Source organism: Fistularia commersonii, chromosome 5, assembly GCF_037954325.1.
Source record: "Fistularia commersonii isolate RoL2024-O1a breed Wild chromosome 5, RoL_Fcom_v1.0, whole genome shotgun sequence".
Taxonomy (NCBI): Eukaryota; Metazoa; Chordata; class Actinopteri; order Syngnathiformes; family Fistulariidae; genus Fistularia; species Fistularia commersonii.
In genome coordinates, this window is record NC_141288.1 from 6,901,750 (window position 1) to 6,920,728 (window position 18,979).

The following is an 18,979-nucleotide window of genomic DNA, read 5'->3' on the forward strand; positions in this document are numbered from 1 at the left end:
TAGTGTAACAATGAAAAAAGCGCACCCCAGTTCCATCACAGTATAGCCAAGCACCATTACATTATGTACCTGTACTATTCAGTGACATCTAAGGACCATCCCAATTCATCCCACTACCTTCTCAATACCTTCACAATACATCCCACTTCCAACATCCCATCATGGGAATAGTCATTCCTAATCCCAATACATCCGTATCTTCAAGGTTTTTCCCCATAACTCTCACTGAATCCCAGTTCCATCTCAGTACATCTTAATACATGACAATACAACCCAGTATCATAACAATATATCCTAGTATAATCACAATGCATTTCTTTACCTTCTTCTTACCATTGCAGTCATGTGGAAAGTGAATGAAGAATAACATCCATCCACCTTCTTCCGCTTGTCCTGCACTCAGGGTCACAGGGGATGCTGGAGCCTATCCCAGCTGTCATCGGGCAAGAGTGAGAGCCACATATATAAACAAACAACCATTCACTCACTCAATCATTTGGGGCAATTTTTCCCAATTTTTTCCAATTAACCTGCATGTTTTATGACTGTGTAAGAAAACCGGAGAACCCAGAGGAATCCCACACAGACACAGTGAAAACATGGAAACTCCACAAAGGTCCCCCTGGTCAGAATCGAACCAGTGCTGTGTGGCCAAAGCGCTAATCACTGCACAACGGTGATGCCCCATGAAGAACAACAGCAACAGAGAAATCATGGCGATCACTATCAATGAAAGGATAATAAGGACGGTGAATATCTTTTCCTTCTTCATCTTTCACTTGCTTCCTTCAGGGGTAGCCCCAGTGAATCAACTCCCTCCATCTAACCTTATTCTCTGTGTCCAAGTAATTCACTATTCCTCCTCTGTAAATGTCCAAACCATCTAATTTCTGCCTCTGACTTTATCTCAAAAACACCTAACATGTGCTGTCCCTCTGATTGACTCATTCCTGATCCTATTTATCTGAGTCACTCTCAAAAAGAAACTCAACATCTTCACCTCGGCTACCTCCAGCTCTCTTCTTCTTTTCCTTCCAGATTTTCCTTTCAGGGGTCACCACAGCAATCAACCTTCTCAATCTAAACCTATTCTCTGTATCCTCCTCTCTCACACCAACTTACTTCATATAATATCTCACTGACCAATCAATCTTCTCTTCGGTCTTCCTCAAGACCTCCTGGCTGGCAGCTCCAATTCCAGCATCCATCTACCAATATATTCACATGACTGAATTCACATGACTGAATCATCGCAGTCTGGCTTTTCTGACCTTCTCTCCAAAACATGTAACACGCTGTTCCACTGATGGGCTCATTCCTGATCCTATCTGTCCTCGTCATTCCCAAAGAGAACCTCCACATCTTCATCTCTGTGACTCTATCTCTGCGTCCTGTCTTTTCGTCATTGTTACATACTTCTCTGTCACTTCAGACTTCCTCAAACAATCCCAGAGTTCCTCTCTCTGCACCCAGTTGTAACCTTTCTTAGATCTACAAAAGTGAAATTCACCTCCCTCGGGGCTTCAGAATTAGCATTCTGAAAGCAAATACTGCATCTGTAGTACTCTTTCAAGGCATGAAGCCATACTGCTGCTCACAAATGCTGACTTCTGCTGTCAGTCCCATAACTTGTTGATGAGCCATAACTATGGCTCATCAACTTAATCTTCTAAAATTACAGAAATTTTGCACATCCCCCTTATTCTTAAAAATGGGCACCATACCACTTCTCCCTTCCTTGGTCATCTTCTCACTCTCTAAGATCCTGTTGAATAACCTAGCCAGAAACTCTACCCCTTCCTCTTCTAGACACTTCCATACTGCTACAGATATACTATCAGGACCGACAGCCTTTCCCCTCGTCATGCTCTTCAAAGCCTTCCTCACCTCATTTTTACAAATCTCTGCTACTTTGTGGTCTACAATAGTCACCTCCTTGCTTTAATTTTCCTCATTCATCAGCTCTTCAAAGTACTATTTCCATCTTCCCATCACTTTCAAGCATCTGTCAATACATTTCCCTCTCTGTCCTTAATCTCTATCTCTGTTTCGCCAACCTGTATGAATCATTCTCTCCTTCCTTACTGTCCAACAGAGCATAGAAGTCCTCGTACACCCTTTGTTTTGCCTTTGTGACCTATATCTTTACCTTACACAATATCTCACTGTATTCCTGTCCGTTCTTTTCAGTGTCCCACTTTTTCTTTGCTAATCACTCTCTCTGCATATACTCCTGCACTTCCTCATTGTTGCACCAAGTCTCCTTATCTACTTTCTTTCCAGCTGAAAGCTTTCCAGCTTCCAGCTTTCTTACCACCCAGTGCCTTTTTCAACTGATCCCTGATCCCCAGCTTACACGATTTTGTCCTCTGCTCTGCCTTTGTCCTCATGATGCTCCTTGTCAGCAGATTCATCCTACAAACCACCATCCTATGCTGTCTGGATACACCCTCACCTACAATTACCGGTACTTTGCAGTCACTGATCTATTTCAGGTTACCTTGTCTGTACATGATGTAGTCTATCTGTGTGCTTCTACCTCTGCTCTTATAAGTTACCCTATGTTCTTTTCTTTTCCAGTTTGTCCCGTCCTGCACACCAAATCTGCCCATCACTTCTTCATCACCTCTATTGCCTGCACCAACATGCCCATTGAAGTCTGCACCAATTACCACTTTCTCATCTCGGGGTATATTCTGCATTGCTCCCTCTAACTCATTCCAGAACTTCTCCTTCTCCTCAAACTCACATCCCACCTGCGAGGCATTGCCACTAACAACATTGAGTATCACACCTTCATTTTCCAATGTCAGACTAATAAGTCAATCTTTTCACCTCCAACACATTCCTAACAAACTCCTTCTTCAAGATAACTCCTATTCCATTTCTCTTACTGTCAGAACCATGATAGTACAACTTAAAACCTCGTCCTAAGCTTCTAGCCTTATTACCTTTCCACCAGGTCTCCTGGACAAACAGTATATCCACCTTCCCTCTCTGCATAACGTTGACCGACTCGCTACCTTTTCCTGTTATAGTCCTGATATTCAAAGTCCCTACTCTCAGTCCCTGACTCTGGCCTTTCCTCTTCTCTCTCCGCTTCCTAACACGCCTTCCTCCTCTCCTTCTTTGGCCCACAGCAGCCCAATTTCCACTGGTACCCTGAAGATCATCAGTACCAATGACTGTCATTGTTAAGCCTGGGCCTCGGCCAAGTGGTTATGAGATTATTAGGTCTGATTCGCATGTTTCGTTTCGGTAAAAGTTATAGTACGGATGCCCTTCCTGACGCAACCCTCTGCATTTATCGTGGCTTGAGACTAGCTCAGGGAGACACTGCCCGTGACGCCTTGAGGCTGCATTCCCAGCAGTGATATACATATATATATGAGGTTGCAGAGATGAAGATGTTGAGGTTCTCTTTGGGAGTGACCAGGATGGATAGGATCAGGAATGAGTCTATCAGAGGGACGGCACATGTTCGATGTTTTGGAGAGAAGGTCAGAGAAGCCAGACTGAGATGGTTCGGTCATGTACAGAGAAGAGATAGTGAATATATTGGTAGACAGATGCTGGAATTGGAGTTGCCAGGCAAGAGGTCTCGAGGAAGACCAAAGAGAAGATTTATGGACGTAGTGAGAGAGGATATGAAGGTAGCTGGTGTGAGAGAGGAAGATACAGAGAATAGGGTTAGATGGAGAAGGTTGACTCGCTGTGGCGACCCCTGACGGGAAAAGCCGAAAGAAGAAGAAGAATTTATATACATAGATATACACACATGTGTTGTATATACATATACATATATATATATATATATATATATATATATATATATATATATATATATATAAGTGCAGACTCAGCTGTAATTTGAGAGTATTCACATCGGAATCGGAACAAGGATTTAGGAATTACAGTTCTTTAATATGTAGCTGCCTCTTTTTCAAGGGACCAAAAGTAATTGACTCAGAAGACAGCAAAAAACCAACAAGGCTGCATGGGCTCTTCCCTCAGTAACCTGTCATCAATTAAATAATTAAAAGGTCTGGAATTGATGCCATGTGTGGTGCTTGCCTTTGGAAGCTGTTGCTGTGAACACACAACATGCCGTCAAAGGAGTTCTCAGTGGAGGTGAAAGAGACCATCCTGAGGCTGAAAAAAAGAAGAAATCCATCAGAGACATTGCAGAAGTGTTAATAGTGGTCAAATCAACGGTTTGGGGCATTCTGAGAAAAAAAATAATGCACTGGGGAACTTAGGAACTCAAAAGGCCTGGATGTCCATGAAGACAACAATGGTGGATGATCCTTTCCATGGTCAACAAAATCCCCTTCACAACATCCACTCAAGTGAAAAACACTCTCCAGGAAGTAGGTGTATCAAAGGAGGGGAGGAAGGCATGTTCAGTAGCAGAGAGAGAAGAGGAAAGGCAAGAGTCTGGGACTGAGTTTTGGGTACAGGTAGTGTTATCAGGGAGACGGGTAGGAGAGTACTTGGTGTGTCATCTGGAAGGAAAGTAGATGAGGAGACTTGGTGGTGGAATGAGTAAGTGCAGAAGTATTTACAGAGAGCGGTTAGCAAAGAAGAAGTGGGATACTCAAGACGACTGAAGGGAACAGACAGGAGGGCAGGGAGGTACAACGTAAGGTAAAGGTATCAAAGGCAAAACAAAGGGCATACGATGACCTGTATGCTCGGTTGGACAGTAAGGAGGGAGAGAATAATCCTTACAGGTTGGTGAAACAGAGATATAAAGATGGAAAGGATGTACAACAGGTCCGGGTGATTAGGGATAGAGAGGGAAATATATTGACTGATGCTACAAGAGTGATGGGAAGATGGAAAGAGTACTTTGTGGTCCACAATTGTCACCTCTTCTACCCTTGCCTCTTTTTCATTTCCACAGCTCTACATTTCCGCAGCTCTACAAAGTAGCACACACTAATAAAAATTAAGTGAGGAAGACATTGAAGTGGATGAAGGGTGGAAAGGCAGAGGGTCCTGATGATATACCCGTGGATGTGTGGAAGTGTCTAGGAGAGGCAGCGGTATAGTTTCTGACTAAATTATTCAACAGGATCTTAGAGAGTGAGAAGATGCCTTAAGAATAGAGACAAAGTGTGATGGTGCCTATTTTAAAGAATAAGGGGGATGTGCAGAATTGCGGTGCCTATGGAGGGATAAAGTTGATGAGCCATACATTTAAGTTATGGGAAAGAGTAGTATAAACTAGAATGAGAGCAGAAGTCAGCCTTTGTGAACAGCAGTATGGCTTCATGCCTAGAGAAGCTAATACAGATGCAGTATTTGCTTTGAGAATGGTGATAGAGACGTACAGAAAGGTCCAGGGGAGCTGCATTATATTTTTGTAGACCTAGAAAAAGCATATGACAGCGTGCCAAGAGAGGAGCTCTGGTATTGTATGAGGAAATCTGGAGTGGCAGAGAAGTATGTTAGACTGGTGCAGGACATGTATGTTAGCTATGAGACAGTGGTGCAGTTTGCTGTAAGGGTAACAGAGAAGTTCAAGGTTGAGGTGGGACTCCATTAGGGATCAGCTCTGAGCCCCTTCTTGTTTGCAATGGTGATGGACAGGCTGACAGACGAGGTTCAACAGGAATCCCCATGGACCCTGATGTTTGCAGATGACATTGTTACCTATATTGAGAGCAGAGAACAGGTTAAGGAAAATCTAGAGAGGTGGAGGTATGCTCTGGAAAGGAAAGGGATGAAAGGTAGTCACAGCAAGACAGAGTATATGTGTGTGAATGAGAGGAACTCAGGTGAAACAGTGAGAGTGGAGATAAAGAAGTTGGAGGATTTCAGGCACTTAGGGTCAACAGTCTAGAGCAATGGAGGGTATGGAAAAGAGGTGAAGAGATGGGCTCAAGCAGGTTGGAATGGGTGGAGAAAAGTGTCAGGGGTACTATGCAATAGGAGACTATCAGCCAGAATGAAAGGAAAGGTGTACAAGACCCTGGTGAGACCAGCAATGCTGTATGGCCCAGGGACAATTCTTATGACAAAAAGACAGGAGGCAGAGCTAGACATTGCAGAAATAAAGATGCCGAAGTTCTCTTTGGGAGTGACCCGGATGGATAGGATCAGGAATGAGTCTATCAGAGGAACAGCACATGTTAAATGTTTTAAAGAGAAGTTCAGAGAGGCCAGACTTGAGATGGTTCGGTTATGTACAGAGGAGAGATAGTGAATATATTGGTAGAGAGATGCTGGAATTGGAGCTGCCAGGCAGCAGGTCTTGAGGAAGAATGAAGAGATTTATGGATGTAATGAGAGAGGCTATGAAGGTAGTTGGTGTGAGAGAGGAGGATAGAGAATAGGGTTATATGGAGAAAGTTGATGCGCTGTGGCGACCCCTGAAGGGAAAAGCCGAAAGAAGAAGAAGACAAAGGAAGTATTTATATCAGTATCTCAGTCTGCTATTAAGAGAAGACTTAATGAGAGTAAATACAAAGGATTCACCACAAGGTGAAAAAAACATTAATCAGCTTCAAAAATAGAAAGGCCAGAACTGACTTTGCCAAAAAACACCCAAAGAAGCTGGCCCAGTTCTGGAATAGCATACTTTGAACAGATGAGATTAAGATGAATCTGTACCTGAATGCTGGGAAGAAGAATGCTAGGAGAAGAATTGGAACAACTCATGATCCAAAGCACACCACATCTTCTGTGAAACATGGTGGAGGCAGTGTAATGGCATGGACATGCATGATTTCCAATGGCACTGGGTCACTTGTGTTAATTAATGATGTGACAAGACAGAAGCAGCCGGATGAATTCTGAAGTGTATAGGGATATACTTTCTGCTCAGATTCAGCCAAATGCAGCAAAGCTGATTGGACGGTGCTTCACAGTACGGATGGACAATGATCGAACATGTACCGCACAAGCAACCCAGGAGTTTTTAAAGCAAAGAAGTGGAATATTGTAGAAAGGCCAAGTCAATCACCATATCTCGACCAAGTCGAACATGCATTTCGGTTGCTTAAGACAAAACTAAAGGCAGAAAGACACAAAAACAAGCAACAGCTGGAGACAGCTGCAGTCAAGGCCTGGCAAAGCATTATAAAGGAGGAAACCCAGCATTTGGTGATGCTCATGGGTTCCAGACTTCAGGTAGGTGTTGCCAGGATTCAAAAGTATTCAAAGTAACATTTTTACTGAGGGTTATGTTTATTTGGCCAATTACTTTTGAGCCCCTGAAATGAGGAGTGTTTGTATAAAAATAGCTACTATTGTTACATGTTTAATCACATGTTTAATTACATGTTTTTGTTCAACCCCTTGTCTCCACCTCCATTCTGTTGTAGTTGTTCCATCTCAAATCCATTGTGGTGGCATGCAGAGCCAAATTCATGAAGATTGTGTCACTATCCAAATATTAATATGATTAATTATTATTCATATTATGTTAATAATTATTGTTGTGGCATATTAATATTATTATTATCCCACTATCCAAATATTTCTGAACCTAACTGGATAAACACACACACACACACACATATATATATATATATATATATATATATATATATATATATATATATATATATATTCCACCAGACAAAATATGTATAGTTATTAGTGGAATCAATTACATCTTAAGTTTGTGTAAACAGAACAGACTTGCCTAAAAAACCCTTAAAAAACAGATCAGGATACAAAGCCTCAAAGCATTTGCCTCTGAACAGTGGTCCCCGTCACGGTGCATCATCACGGGGGTGGCTTCAGGTGAGGACGCTGGTGGTCAGGATCCTGAACTGCAGGATTTCGAAGACACCCTCTATGAAACTATCTGCTTACATCTACTGGTCAGTCTGAGAGACTGCAGACACAGAAGGCCTTTTCATTCAATTTTAAACACTAGTTTTATTAAAGCGTTAAAAAGTCCTGACGAATTCCTTTGTACTCAAGACCAAAATAGGTTGATATTGATGAAGACATACAGGTGTTATAGTTGTGATTGTTTTATTTTAATTTTAACTATATGAGGATTTCTAAGACACCCTCTATGAAACCATCTGCTTACATCTACTGGTCAGTCTGAGAGACTGCAGACACAAAAGGCCTTTTCATTCCATTTTAATCACTAGTTTCATCAAAAGCGTTAAAAAAGTCTTAATGAATTCATTTGCACTCAAGTCATGTTTACAAGACCAAAATAGGTTTTTATTGATGAAGACATACAGGTGTTATAATAATTGTGATGAAGTTTTAATTTTAACTATATGACACCAAGATGAGATTGGAAGTTAAAGGTCACAGTCACTGGAAGAACTGTAAAGTTAATCTTTTATCCAAAAATTTGTTTTTATAAATCAACTTATCAAAAATATCTGTCTCAGACCAGGGACTTAAAAAATAATGGAGCAGTGTTTTAACTCATGTGAGAATAAAGTCTTAACTGAGGAGAGGAGAAGGGAATAATCACACAGGGGAACTTTACAATGTACAAGTTTATTTTTAATGAACTCCTCAGTGGTTGGTAGTCACAACACAGCTTGCATGTATTAAGCCACAAACCTATTTTACAAGATGACAGGGGAAAGAGAAACAAAAAAAAAATGATGGTCATCAGTCTATCTGCAGTGACTTTTTTTCTCTTTTGTTTCAGTAAAATATAATAAAAGGCCACTGAAATGCATAAAATATCTCTGGGGTGATTATGGGATGGTGGCGATTTGCTTTAAACCTGACATCACATGGCATGGACAGTGCACATAGATGTGGTGAGAAGGACTGGGTTAGCAATTCCTAAGATATTTTATTTTTAGTGACAACACCTCAGCTCTAATACTATAGCTTAAAAAGGAAGAATCAGAAACAAAGATTAAAATCACTCTTCCAAGATAATGAATACAAAGTGAAAAGTAGTGAAGCGGTTAGTTGTTTTTGTATGTTTTTTTTATATTTCTTTATAAATCTCACAATTATGTGAACACTTAATCTTTATTTTCAAGAAAGGGGAGAGAGGAGGAAGAGGGAGGGAAAAGAAAAAATAAAAAGCACTAAACACTGCCAACCGTCCAATACAGTATAAGAGGCTCTACTGGATTTGAATGTCTATAAAATAATTAAAACACACCTCAATTTTTTTTTTGTCCTCTGGAAATTTGAATGCTTTTAATAGTAACAGACGGGAACCATAAATGCATGCCATGTGCTGGTCTCAAACAAATACATACAGGTATATACAGCATCACTCAGTACCTGCTAAAACAAAGTGAGAAAACAGAATATAAACTGACTACACTTCAAACACAACAAAAAAAAAGGGAGTGAGCAATTAAAGCGGTGGAAGAGTGAAAAAAAATCCTACGTGTGATGGACTCATCATTAAAGCATTAAAAAAATGCATATTGCACATACAGTGAAAGCTTAAATTCCACCAGGTCCGCCTTCTTTTATTTTTTTCCTCTTCTTTCTACTAAAGCAAGAATTTAAATTTTATTTTACCATCTCTGAGGAAGACACACAGGTGGGTGGTTGGGTGGGGTGGGGGAGAGTGCACTGGTGATGTAAAACAAAAGAGAAAAAAAAGAAAGAAAAATCTTACGACAAAAATAATAAACTAGGGGCCACAAAAAGCTGATATGGGAGCAGAAGTGGCACTTTGAGGGTGAGGGGCCTTGGAGAAACTGCACAGCACACCAACATTTACACAGGGGGCGGGGCATCAAATAAAAGAAAGACCTGGCACAAATAAAATCATGTGTTGATAAGGGTTCCTCAGTAAAAGAGAAGAGATTTCTGCTTTCTTTTCCTCTTTATGCACAACTAAGGCTTATTGTTTAAATAATTTTCAGGTCTCCATGCCCAATTGTACATGCTAATAGACCCCTTTGATTCCTTTTTAGTTTTTTCTTTTTTTTGTCTGTTAAACTCTGTGGTTCTATGGGGACAGCAGGATTTTGATAGGTTATGGTGAAGGAGGAGGAGGGTAGAAGCTGTTTGGCCTCTGCAATGGTGGATGAGCAGAGAGAGATAAGGGGAAGAGAAAACAAAATCTCTCTGATGTCTTTTGCAATTAATAACTAGGTGTGCGATTCCATTAGTCACTGCCATAGGAGGGGAGCTAGATGGGTTGGGGTGCAGAAGACGGGGCAGGGCGGGGGGGGTCAGTCTACTTGGAAAGCTTGCTAATGACTCGAATGAGAGCTCCGTTCTCGTCCTTTAGTCTCTGGTTGTCGGCTTTCAAGTCTGGGAGCATCTGGAAGGGAAGGAGGGGTGGGAGAGAGGAGCTTAGACATGTCATCACACGCACGCACGCATGCATGCACGCATGCAGTTACACACGCTGCTTCCCAACGAGTCAGGCCAGTCTCTCTAACTGTTATTGGTAGTCTTGGTATAAAATAATTATAATGATGATAAAAAGATAAAAACATTAAACCAAAAGCCAAAAATCCTGAGAAAATGCCATGCAGACCTCTGACAAGGTTGCAGAGGCCTTTGTGTTTTTTGGGACTGTCAGTTTAGTCAAAAAATGCACCAATCGGGTCCTAGAGAGCTTCTCGAAGCTACGACCAACAGGACATACTAACGCCAGGGGATCCATCTTGCTCTCAGAGTCACCAAGCCTCTTGAGGTGCTTTGTGTCTGCTTCATATGCAGCTGCAGTTACCTTTGAACTTTAGGCTCCTTCACCAGCTAGTTAAACCTGCTAATGTCCATGTTCTATTAAAACCTTTTCTTTATTCATATTAGAGCCTAAAAGATCTGCAGGTATCAGTCTGATATGGATCCATCAGTACAGTGTCAAGTAGGGCTTAAACAAAATGTATCATTATTAAAACCTATCTACACTCCAAGCAGGACACCAGATGTTGTCCAGATGTTGATATTTGATTGGATGGCGGATCAATGGTTAAAAAAAAAACTCTGAAATGTGAGATGAACATCAGAATTGACTTACTATCTCTAATAGAACAGCAACACTCCTAATTGCTGGTCCTCACAGCAGAAATGGCTGAAATGACTATTAATATTTTAACTATTTAAGAACCTGAGAAAAAAAACCAAAGAAGCAATTTTCTTTCAAAGCAAAGGAGCATCGGGTAGCAGCTGCGTAATCCACAGGCTGATAATGGCAACCTTAATGTTTTTCTTTTGGCTAGGTTCATGTGACTGCAGCACACTGTTCAAGCCCAGTCAAGGGACTAGATAAGGGAGAGCCAGCAGCAGTCTTGGTAGCAATGATAGGTTCCATGTTATTATAACTTGGTTCCGTTGCAAGCACATTCAAGAGTCAAAAGCTCCGGATTTTAATCCATACATTAATGACTGGAAAAGCAGCTAAATGTTTGTCAGAGGAAAAGTAAAAACAGACAATTTTTCAAATAAGTGAAAATGCACAACATCAGTCAGAAAAGGAATAAGCAGAACTCTCACCAGGTTTTGTTTAGAAAGGACTCTTTCTGACTTTCCTGTCAATGCGTTTCAGAGGCTCAGGGAGGAACCTAAATATTTGCAGGAAAGTATCCGGATTCCATACAGAAATCAGCTAAAAAATTCATAGTAAACTGTTCACAATCATTCAGAAAATAAAGTGAATATTTGTTGAAAGGAACAGGAAAATTAGCAAGAATAATAAGAAAATATCAGTAAGCCACAAAGAAGTTGTCTGAAAAATTCTTAAAAATGTCTGCAAATTAACCTGAAATTACTTGAAATGAGAATCAGATTTTCTTTCTTTGGTATATAAATTCTTAAGTCCATTTTGTGAGATTTGGAATTTTCACAGACTTTCCAATGTTAACTTCGATACTGGAGATAGAATGTCTGGTTCGAGGACTTGGGGTCAAAAACGTTTTTCAAAGGTTCTACTGGCATGCAATGCTAAGAATCACTTCAAGTCCATTGGAAACACACAAACTCAGGTATCGATTGACAGATGACTATCAACTGTTGATGGACAATTCAGATCACTGTTACACCTTGGGCTTAGGTGACATCATCACAAGTGATGATGTCCTCTGTCAATTTAGATGCTGGGGTAAGAGCAAGGCAGGGTCAAGTCTCAGATGATTTTTTTTTGGGGGGGGGGCAAATGAGGAAGCCACTTCATGCAGAGAAGCCAAAACAAACCGATGGAAATGTCCATCACCAGGCCGTCACAACTACATTTTGCATCAAAGCTTGGGTGTATGTATTTTTTGTGTAAGTGATGCTGGGCCCAGGACATCTTGATGACAGTCTGGTTTCTTTACATGGACTGGACTGGATTATCCAGGGGAAGGAAAATCACATGTAACATACTGAGAACCTCACTATATTTGTGTGTGTGTGTGTGTGTTTAGCACTTTAATACCACTTTTATTTGAATTTAACCTAGCAGGGTGCAGCTGATCAGACTGCTTGGCTCCCTTACATACACTCAGTCATTTGAAAAGCTATAACAATAATTTGCTCCTAAATTTCTGGTGATTTGTTTGAGAGAAAGTGCTGACATTGTTATTGACATTGACATTGTTATTGAGGCAAATTTCTGGATATGTAATATATATATATATTTAGTACATTTTTGTTTCAATATATTAAAAGGCAATTTTAAGTAATTTCTTGGTCACTTACTGTATGTCATGTTTTGATATTTTCTTCAAACTACTAAACTACATTTTTTCCCGAAACCTATTCCTTCCAATGTTTAGCAAAGTTCATTTTTGTGGAAGCAGTTTCATGATATTTAGGAAATGTACTGCAAATTAAAACGTTAAAGATTGGCAAAAACCTGATAAAAAAAACTGCGGAAAATGACTATAAACTACTTATTTGGGAAGGTTAAAAAAGGAACATGGACGCAGACCGTTTCTGCCAAAACTGTAACTGATGCTGTGACTGGGTCAGCTGGTCTGTTGCCCAGTACAGCTGAGGGGAGAGGGGGCTGAAAAAGGAAAGTGTCCTGAGGTGACAACAATAGAAAAAAAAACAAACTCCCCAATCTGACCACCAAATGATTTGGGGAGATGGGAGGGGGGTAAAAATCCAGTGAGCGGCTGGACACCTGTGGTAGAGTGTGGAGAATGGGAAGAATGGGGTGTGGAAAGGGGGGGTGTGGAGGAAGATGAGAAGGTGTTTGACAGATGGAAGAGGCCTAGAGGTCGACACCTGGAAGCTGGCTGCAGGCAGACTGCGACAGCTTGGCTACCATGCGGGCGAAGGCCCGGTTCTCAGCCTGCAGCCGCGCCTTTACCTGCCGCAGGACCTGAACCTGCTTTACCTGAGGGAGATTGTGCAAGGAGGAGGGAAGGGAGCAGAGGGGAAACAAGCAAAAAGGAAGGTGGGAGCATTTAGGCAGAGAAGATGGAGAGAGAGGGGAGTGTGATAGGACGGCAGGAGAGGGGAAAGAGAAGATTAATGGAGGGAGACCGAAAGGGAGGAGGGAGAACAGATGAGGAAGCCAGTTATAAAATGGAGACAGATTGTGGAATGATCAAGAACTGCTCCGCCTTGAAAGAATTAATTTTTTTTTTAATTTAAATCAGTAATGGCCGGACCATCTTCTTCCATTGATTGCAATGTTCAGTTTAGTTGTGTCCACAGACCTCCTGACCTTGAGGACACTGTATGTAAAGATGGATGTGGTGACAGCACATCGCCCCCTCAAGGCTACACCTGCTACAAATCCTCCCTATGTCTGATAGAGGGTGAGACTAAATTAGGAGCATTTTTTCTTCAAGTTGGATTTAATTGTAACCATAACAAATCCTCTTATGGATGGTTGGTTGCTTTGAGTCAGTTATTATGTTTGGACAGGATTACTTCCTTGACTAAAAGGACACTTGCTGTCTTACCCCCCCCAAACCTATAAAAGGCGAATCTGGCGATTGGAGGGAAAAAACAAACAAGTTAAACCAGTTATACAGAGTTAAACCTAATATTAATTGCAAGCAGTCTTCTCTTATGGAGGAAGAGACAATATTTGAAGAAAAACCAACTATTATACTGTTAATCAAAATCCTATTCTGACAAGAGACCCAATTGTTGTCCCAGTTGTAGGATAATGTCGTACTTTCTCCTGGCATTCTATAAAGTTAAACGGACTATAAAGTTTTGCTCTGGAGTCTCAGAGGTGAGCTCAAGAACACTTGGAAAACGTCTCAGCAACAAAGTACGTTCACAATAAGTTGATTTTGGGCCTAGAGCTATTACGGAGTAAAATTAGTGTTTGATGCAAGTAAAGCAGCAGTGGATATTTTGGCTTCATCTGAGTTCAAAAGGTGAAAGGCAAGGGCTTGTCATCCACTTCTACAGTCTATTCAAAGGCTATTTGAATGGAACAGCCGGATCTAACACACTAGTCGGATAAATGGGAGAATTCTGATAGCTATTAAATATTAAATGTCTAATTTTCAAAATATAACAGGTTTTTACACAGACGATTGATTTTCTTACAATTTCATTTAATTGTAAAACCAAAAGTCTCCATGTCTTTGATGTGTTTTTGCAAGGACAGAGCAAAAAATTCCTGGGTCCTCCTAGTGTGTGTCGAAGTGTGTGTTTGGCTCATGGTTTAACCATAATAATTAATTAAATAATAACTATAATTAATGTTTTATGTTTTCTGTTTTTACTGTCCCGGTCTTCCTCAAAGACTCTCACTAAGCCAAAAGCGCTAGCGACTACAACCTGTAATCAACTATGAAAATGAGTTAAGAGTCTCCCTTAAATATTGAAGTGTTAAAAATAGCTCATATCTCATCACTCTAACTTCAAACATTTGAACCAGTTTTAACAAGATATTTGCTGGAGAGAAGTTTGAATGTGTTACAATGCCATTTGTCATGTACAAACTCATCATTCCTGAATCCTAACATGAGAGAAAATTAAAAGCTGTGTGTGTGTGTGTAATACAGTACCTTGAGCTCCTCCTCCATCTCAGAAATCTTTCTTTCTAGAGCTCTTCTTTCCTGTGGGAGGGACAGCAGCAGATTAAGTCTGATGTCTGGCTCACATTACAACATTGAAACATGCCACTGAGGTGAAGGCTCCACACAAGTGGTAAGGAGACGGTGAGGATGGGGCGACGGCACACACTTATAAACACTCAGAAATCTTGTGAGGGGTCTGCAAGCTACAGCCACTTCAGATTTGCATTTTCAGTGATGGTGCATCAATTAGAAAGTTAAGGGCAGCCAGAGGCAGCACTGAGCTGGGCCGGAGGTGTCTGGGGGTTTATAAGATGATATGTCAGGGTTATTCATAAGAGGTAGTGAAGGTAAATGATACATATTAAATTGACTATATGTTGCTCTGTATTAGAAAGTGAGGAAATTCTTGAAAAAAGGGTGGATGAAGTTCATAAATTCAGAAGTAAGAATGTGGTGGTTGAGCTGGATGTATATCATCATATTGCCCAGGAATTTGCTGCATTTGCAGGTAGATGTCAGCATGATGACTGAATGAGTGGTAAAGCCCCGCACGCACACACGCACGCACATGTACTTCCAATAATCTAACCCCCGCCCACCTGCTGCATACAAGAACAATCACACACTTCACACACTAAAATATACAGTCTTGTGAAGAAGTGACTACACACTGCTTAAGAGGTTAAAAAAAAAAAAACCCAGGGGAGGAACAGGTGCGAGAGAGGTTGGCAATATTCTAGGTGGCTAAGAGGAGGGGATTCCCCTCCCTTGACTCCAGCTACGGGGGCGTATGTGACACATCAGCCAGCAGCAGAGAGTAGACAAACAAAAACTCAGATTATGTTCATACCACCACCCAGATGATATTGGGGCCTGCTTGTTACCTTAAGACATAAACCCATGGGTACGTTACAGTGATGTTTTAGATTTAACTTGAGGGGGAAAAACAATTCATACATATATCTGAACAGGGTCATTAGAGGAGCATGATGATTTCTGGCAGAGGTGGGTGGAATTATCATTACCCTTTTCTCCATCTCAAGCTGTGACCTGTCAGCATAGCGTTCCTGCCTCTGTGAAGGAGAGGAGGAAGCACACATCAGATGAATTGATCACTAATTCGTGCAATGGCCGAGCAGCGTTGGGGAATGCAGACAATCGAATACTCCTTTCTCCCAATTTTCCCAACATCAATTACCGTACATAATTTGTAAGACCCAGCTGTTGAATGAGGAGTTAATAATTCAACAACATTTGGCCTTTGAGGCCATTATCAAGTGCTGGATAGTATAAAATCCCAGACAGCATCACACCTGAGAACAGTGGAACATTGACCTCGACTTGACGAATTTTCCTCGATACGATGAGATGAGAACAACTTTATTTATCCCGAAGGAAATTGTTGTGCCAGAGTTTCAAGTAAAAACATAACAGTAATAGATAATAGTAGGAAGGAGGAAGAATAAGAAATACAATGAAATATAAATTGTCTTAACTGTTAACTGTTAACTGTTAACTACAAAGATCTGAACATTCCCTGCGGCTGAGGGAAGAGGAATTAAAAAAATTAAAAAACAATGCGTCACTCTGTTGATTTTTTGCTTGATGATACAAGGCGCGATCTGCATAACGAGTGAGTAGATAACGCACTGCCTGCCACTCAGAAGCCCGGAGAAAATCTTCGAAAACCATGAGCAAGGTGTGCTTGTTGATTTGTCCATGGGGAGATGAAGAACTTGTTGGTGAGATACCAGGACCAAGATCATCATCTGTGGGAAGGCATGAGATTTGGTGCACCTGAAGACTCATCAGTTGGGGATGGTTTGATCGTTTTAAAGAGGACCGGCATTCACTCTCTTGCCAAATTAAGTTTAGCGATAAAGTGTAGCATAGTGTGCAAGTTAAATTTAGCATGAACTACATTATTATGTTTGTACAGAGTAAGTTAAGTTAAGCGAAAGCACAAAATGAAAGGCCCCCCCAACCTCCTCTGACGACTTTCTCTGCAGCTGCATCTTTGTGCAATCTTCAAGATAAAACCAGTTTATTCCTTTACATTCTCTTTTATTTTGGACTATAATTCATGATAAAGTATTTGTTATTTATTGGCTACATCTGTCTTAAAACATATGACAAAAAAACTGAGGGATGGAATGGATTAATCGCATTTCAATTCATTTCCATGGGGAAATCAAATTTGATATATGAGCAAACTGAGATAGGAGTTTGGTCAGGGAACAAATTAAATTCGTTACTCAAGGTATTACTGTATTTTACCATAAAACATCTTTTGCTGATATTATTGTGAGACTTATGTTTTCCTGTAACTCCTCACAAATCTCCTCTAACTTTCCTCATGTTAGACCTGGCAATTCTTATACAATTTCTTGATACTTGCTAGATAATGATCTGCTTAATTTTAACAACACAAATTCCTTTGGCAACACCTCAGGATTTCTTCAGAGACTGATCTGGATTTTTAATGTAGAATGAGGTCTCACACTCTACATTACAGGGTAAATACAGAAAAAATATCAGAGTTGGGCAAAGTTATGAAAACAAATATGAAGCCTACCTGTGTGGCCTTCTCAAGCTGAAGCTTCAAGTCTGCAAGCTCCAGGTCTGTGTCACGTAACTGGGCCTTCAACTTCTCATTCTCAGCTAAGATCTGCTCATAGAGCTGTATCCCAGGTCAAACAAGTATAAAAGATGGTTGTAATCAAATGGCTGTAATCGTATTTGTGTTTAACATTTTGAATCAGGGCTCTGCATTTGGTTGTTGGTTAACAGAGGCAACACAACCAAAACAATTTTGGCGCCCTAAAAGACTGCCCACCTTCTTATAATCAGTGGTGTCATCCCTATCCAGTCGGCTTGAGTATGGCCTTCGACTGTCACCATAGCTACGACTCAGAAGAGTGTCCTTGTGATCTAAGGATGAAGTGCTGCTCTCGCTCCTGCAACAGGTGAGAGAGTTTGTTAAATCTCCCTCTGTGCTGACCAAATGGAGGGTCATAGGAGAGAGAAAGCAGTAAAAAAAGTTGTAATGCCTACCTGGACAATCTGTCACTCTGGAAGGAAGAAAAAAGCAGAGGACCATGTCAGAGTTAAGATAGACATGAAAGGCATTGTAAAACAGGGCTAAGAACAGAACAGCTGATGTTGGATTATACCTCCACTCTGCCCATCCGCATCCCCTCATTCCCTACACAATTAGCATACTAATTAGCAATGTTTTTATACTTTTCTGTGACAGGAAGTTCAATATCTTCAGGCTCAGGGTGTGGTCTGAGACTGACTGACCCTTTTCTGCCCAATCAATGAACATAATGGTACAGCTGTTGTTGTAAACTTAATCACTTGCTGCAACCTGGAGGTTTATTGGGGGAGGGGAAGAAAAGAGGGAGGGCTTCAGCCATCCAGACTTATTACTGAGTGGGGTTCACTTACATCATGGTACTACAACCCGATACAGGATATAATTTGAGCCAGTCGGGTAAATTATCAATAAATGGGATAGTCTGGTATAAACATTAAGAAGTTTAGATTTTTTTCAACATCTTTCAAGGCACACTTGAAAGTTGTAAACAACTTTGCAGACACCTTCAAGGCCCACTAATAGCACCATTAACCTTAATGCTAACAGCTACAGCTGCTAGCCCGTGTCTGTTAAATTTGGCATTTGAGTAGCAGATAAATTAATATGTTCATGGCATCTTTGATGATGGGCAACCTCTGGCCATGGCAACACTGCATTCCTCAGTTCTGATTGTGGGGTTAGAACAACAAATGACTCTATTACTTATTACAATTTAGTAAAATAAAATACAATTCTTCTTCATTTTCAAAACTAAACACAATGTTGATATACTAATTTGGGAGAGGTAGATGATTTGAAACAGGTGTGCCAATCAAGAAATCAGGGTTTAGCAAAAGCACAGAGAAATACATCCATTCCATACCACATTATATTTTGATCATGAAGCAAACCAAATTGAGTTCAATGTTATTAATCATGCTCCAGAAGAGAGGCAAGCATTCCCAACCATCCACAAAATAACATATGAAATAATTTTCAGACTTTT

The 18,979-nt window shown here is 40.7% G+C and overlaps 1 protein-coding gene across 8 annotated transcripts in view; it reads right to left on the reverse strand.

The window, feature by feature from the left end:
- Nucleotides 1-8,464: 8,464 nt before the first annotated feature.
- ppp1r12a (protein phosphatase 1, regulatory subunit 12A) overlaps nt 8,465-18,979 on the reverse strand; it is a 68,039-nt gene continuing 57,524 nt past the window's right edge. For 3 of the 8 annotated variants that reach the window (XM_086146659.1, XM_086146655.1, XM_086146658.1), the window contains 7 exons: nt 17,949-17,965; nt 17,731-17,851; nt 17,470-17,574; nt 15,920-15,967; nt 14,883-14,933; nt 13,132-13,243; nt 8,465-10,234 (listed from right to left, as the gene is read on the reverse strand). In XM_086146659.1, coding sequence (XP_086002785.1) covers nt 10,164-10,234; nt 13,132-13,243; nt 14,883-14,933; nt 15,920-15,967; nt 17,470-17,574; nt 17,731-17,851; nt 17,949-17,965 — 525 coding nt within the window. In that variant the 3' untranslated portion in view covers nt 8,465-10,163. Of the gene's footprint in view, nt 10,235-11,415; nt 13,244-14,882; nt 14,934-15,744; nt 15,779-15,919; nt 15,968-17,469; nt 17,575-17,730; nt 17,852-17,948; nt 17,966-18,979 lie in introns of all 8 variants that reach the window. The other 5 variants (XM_086146657.1, XM_086146662.1, XM_086146660.1 and 2 more) reach the window with 4 other exon arrangements.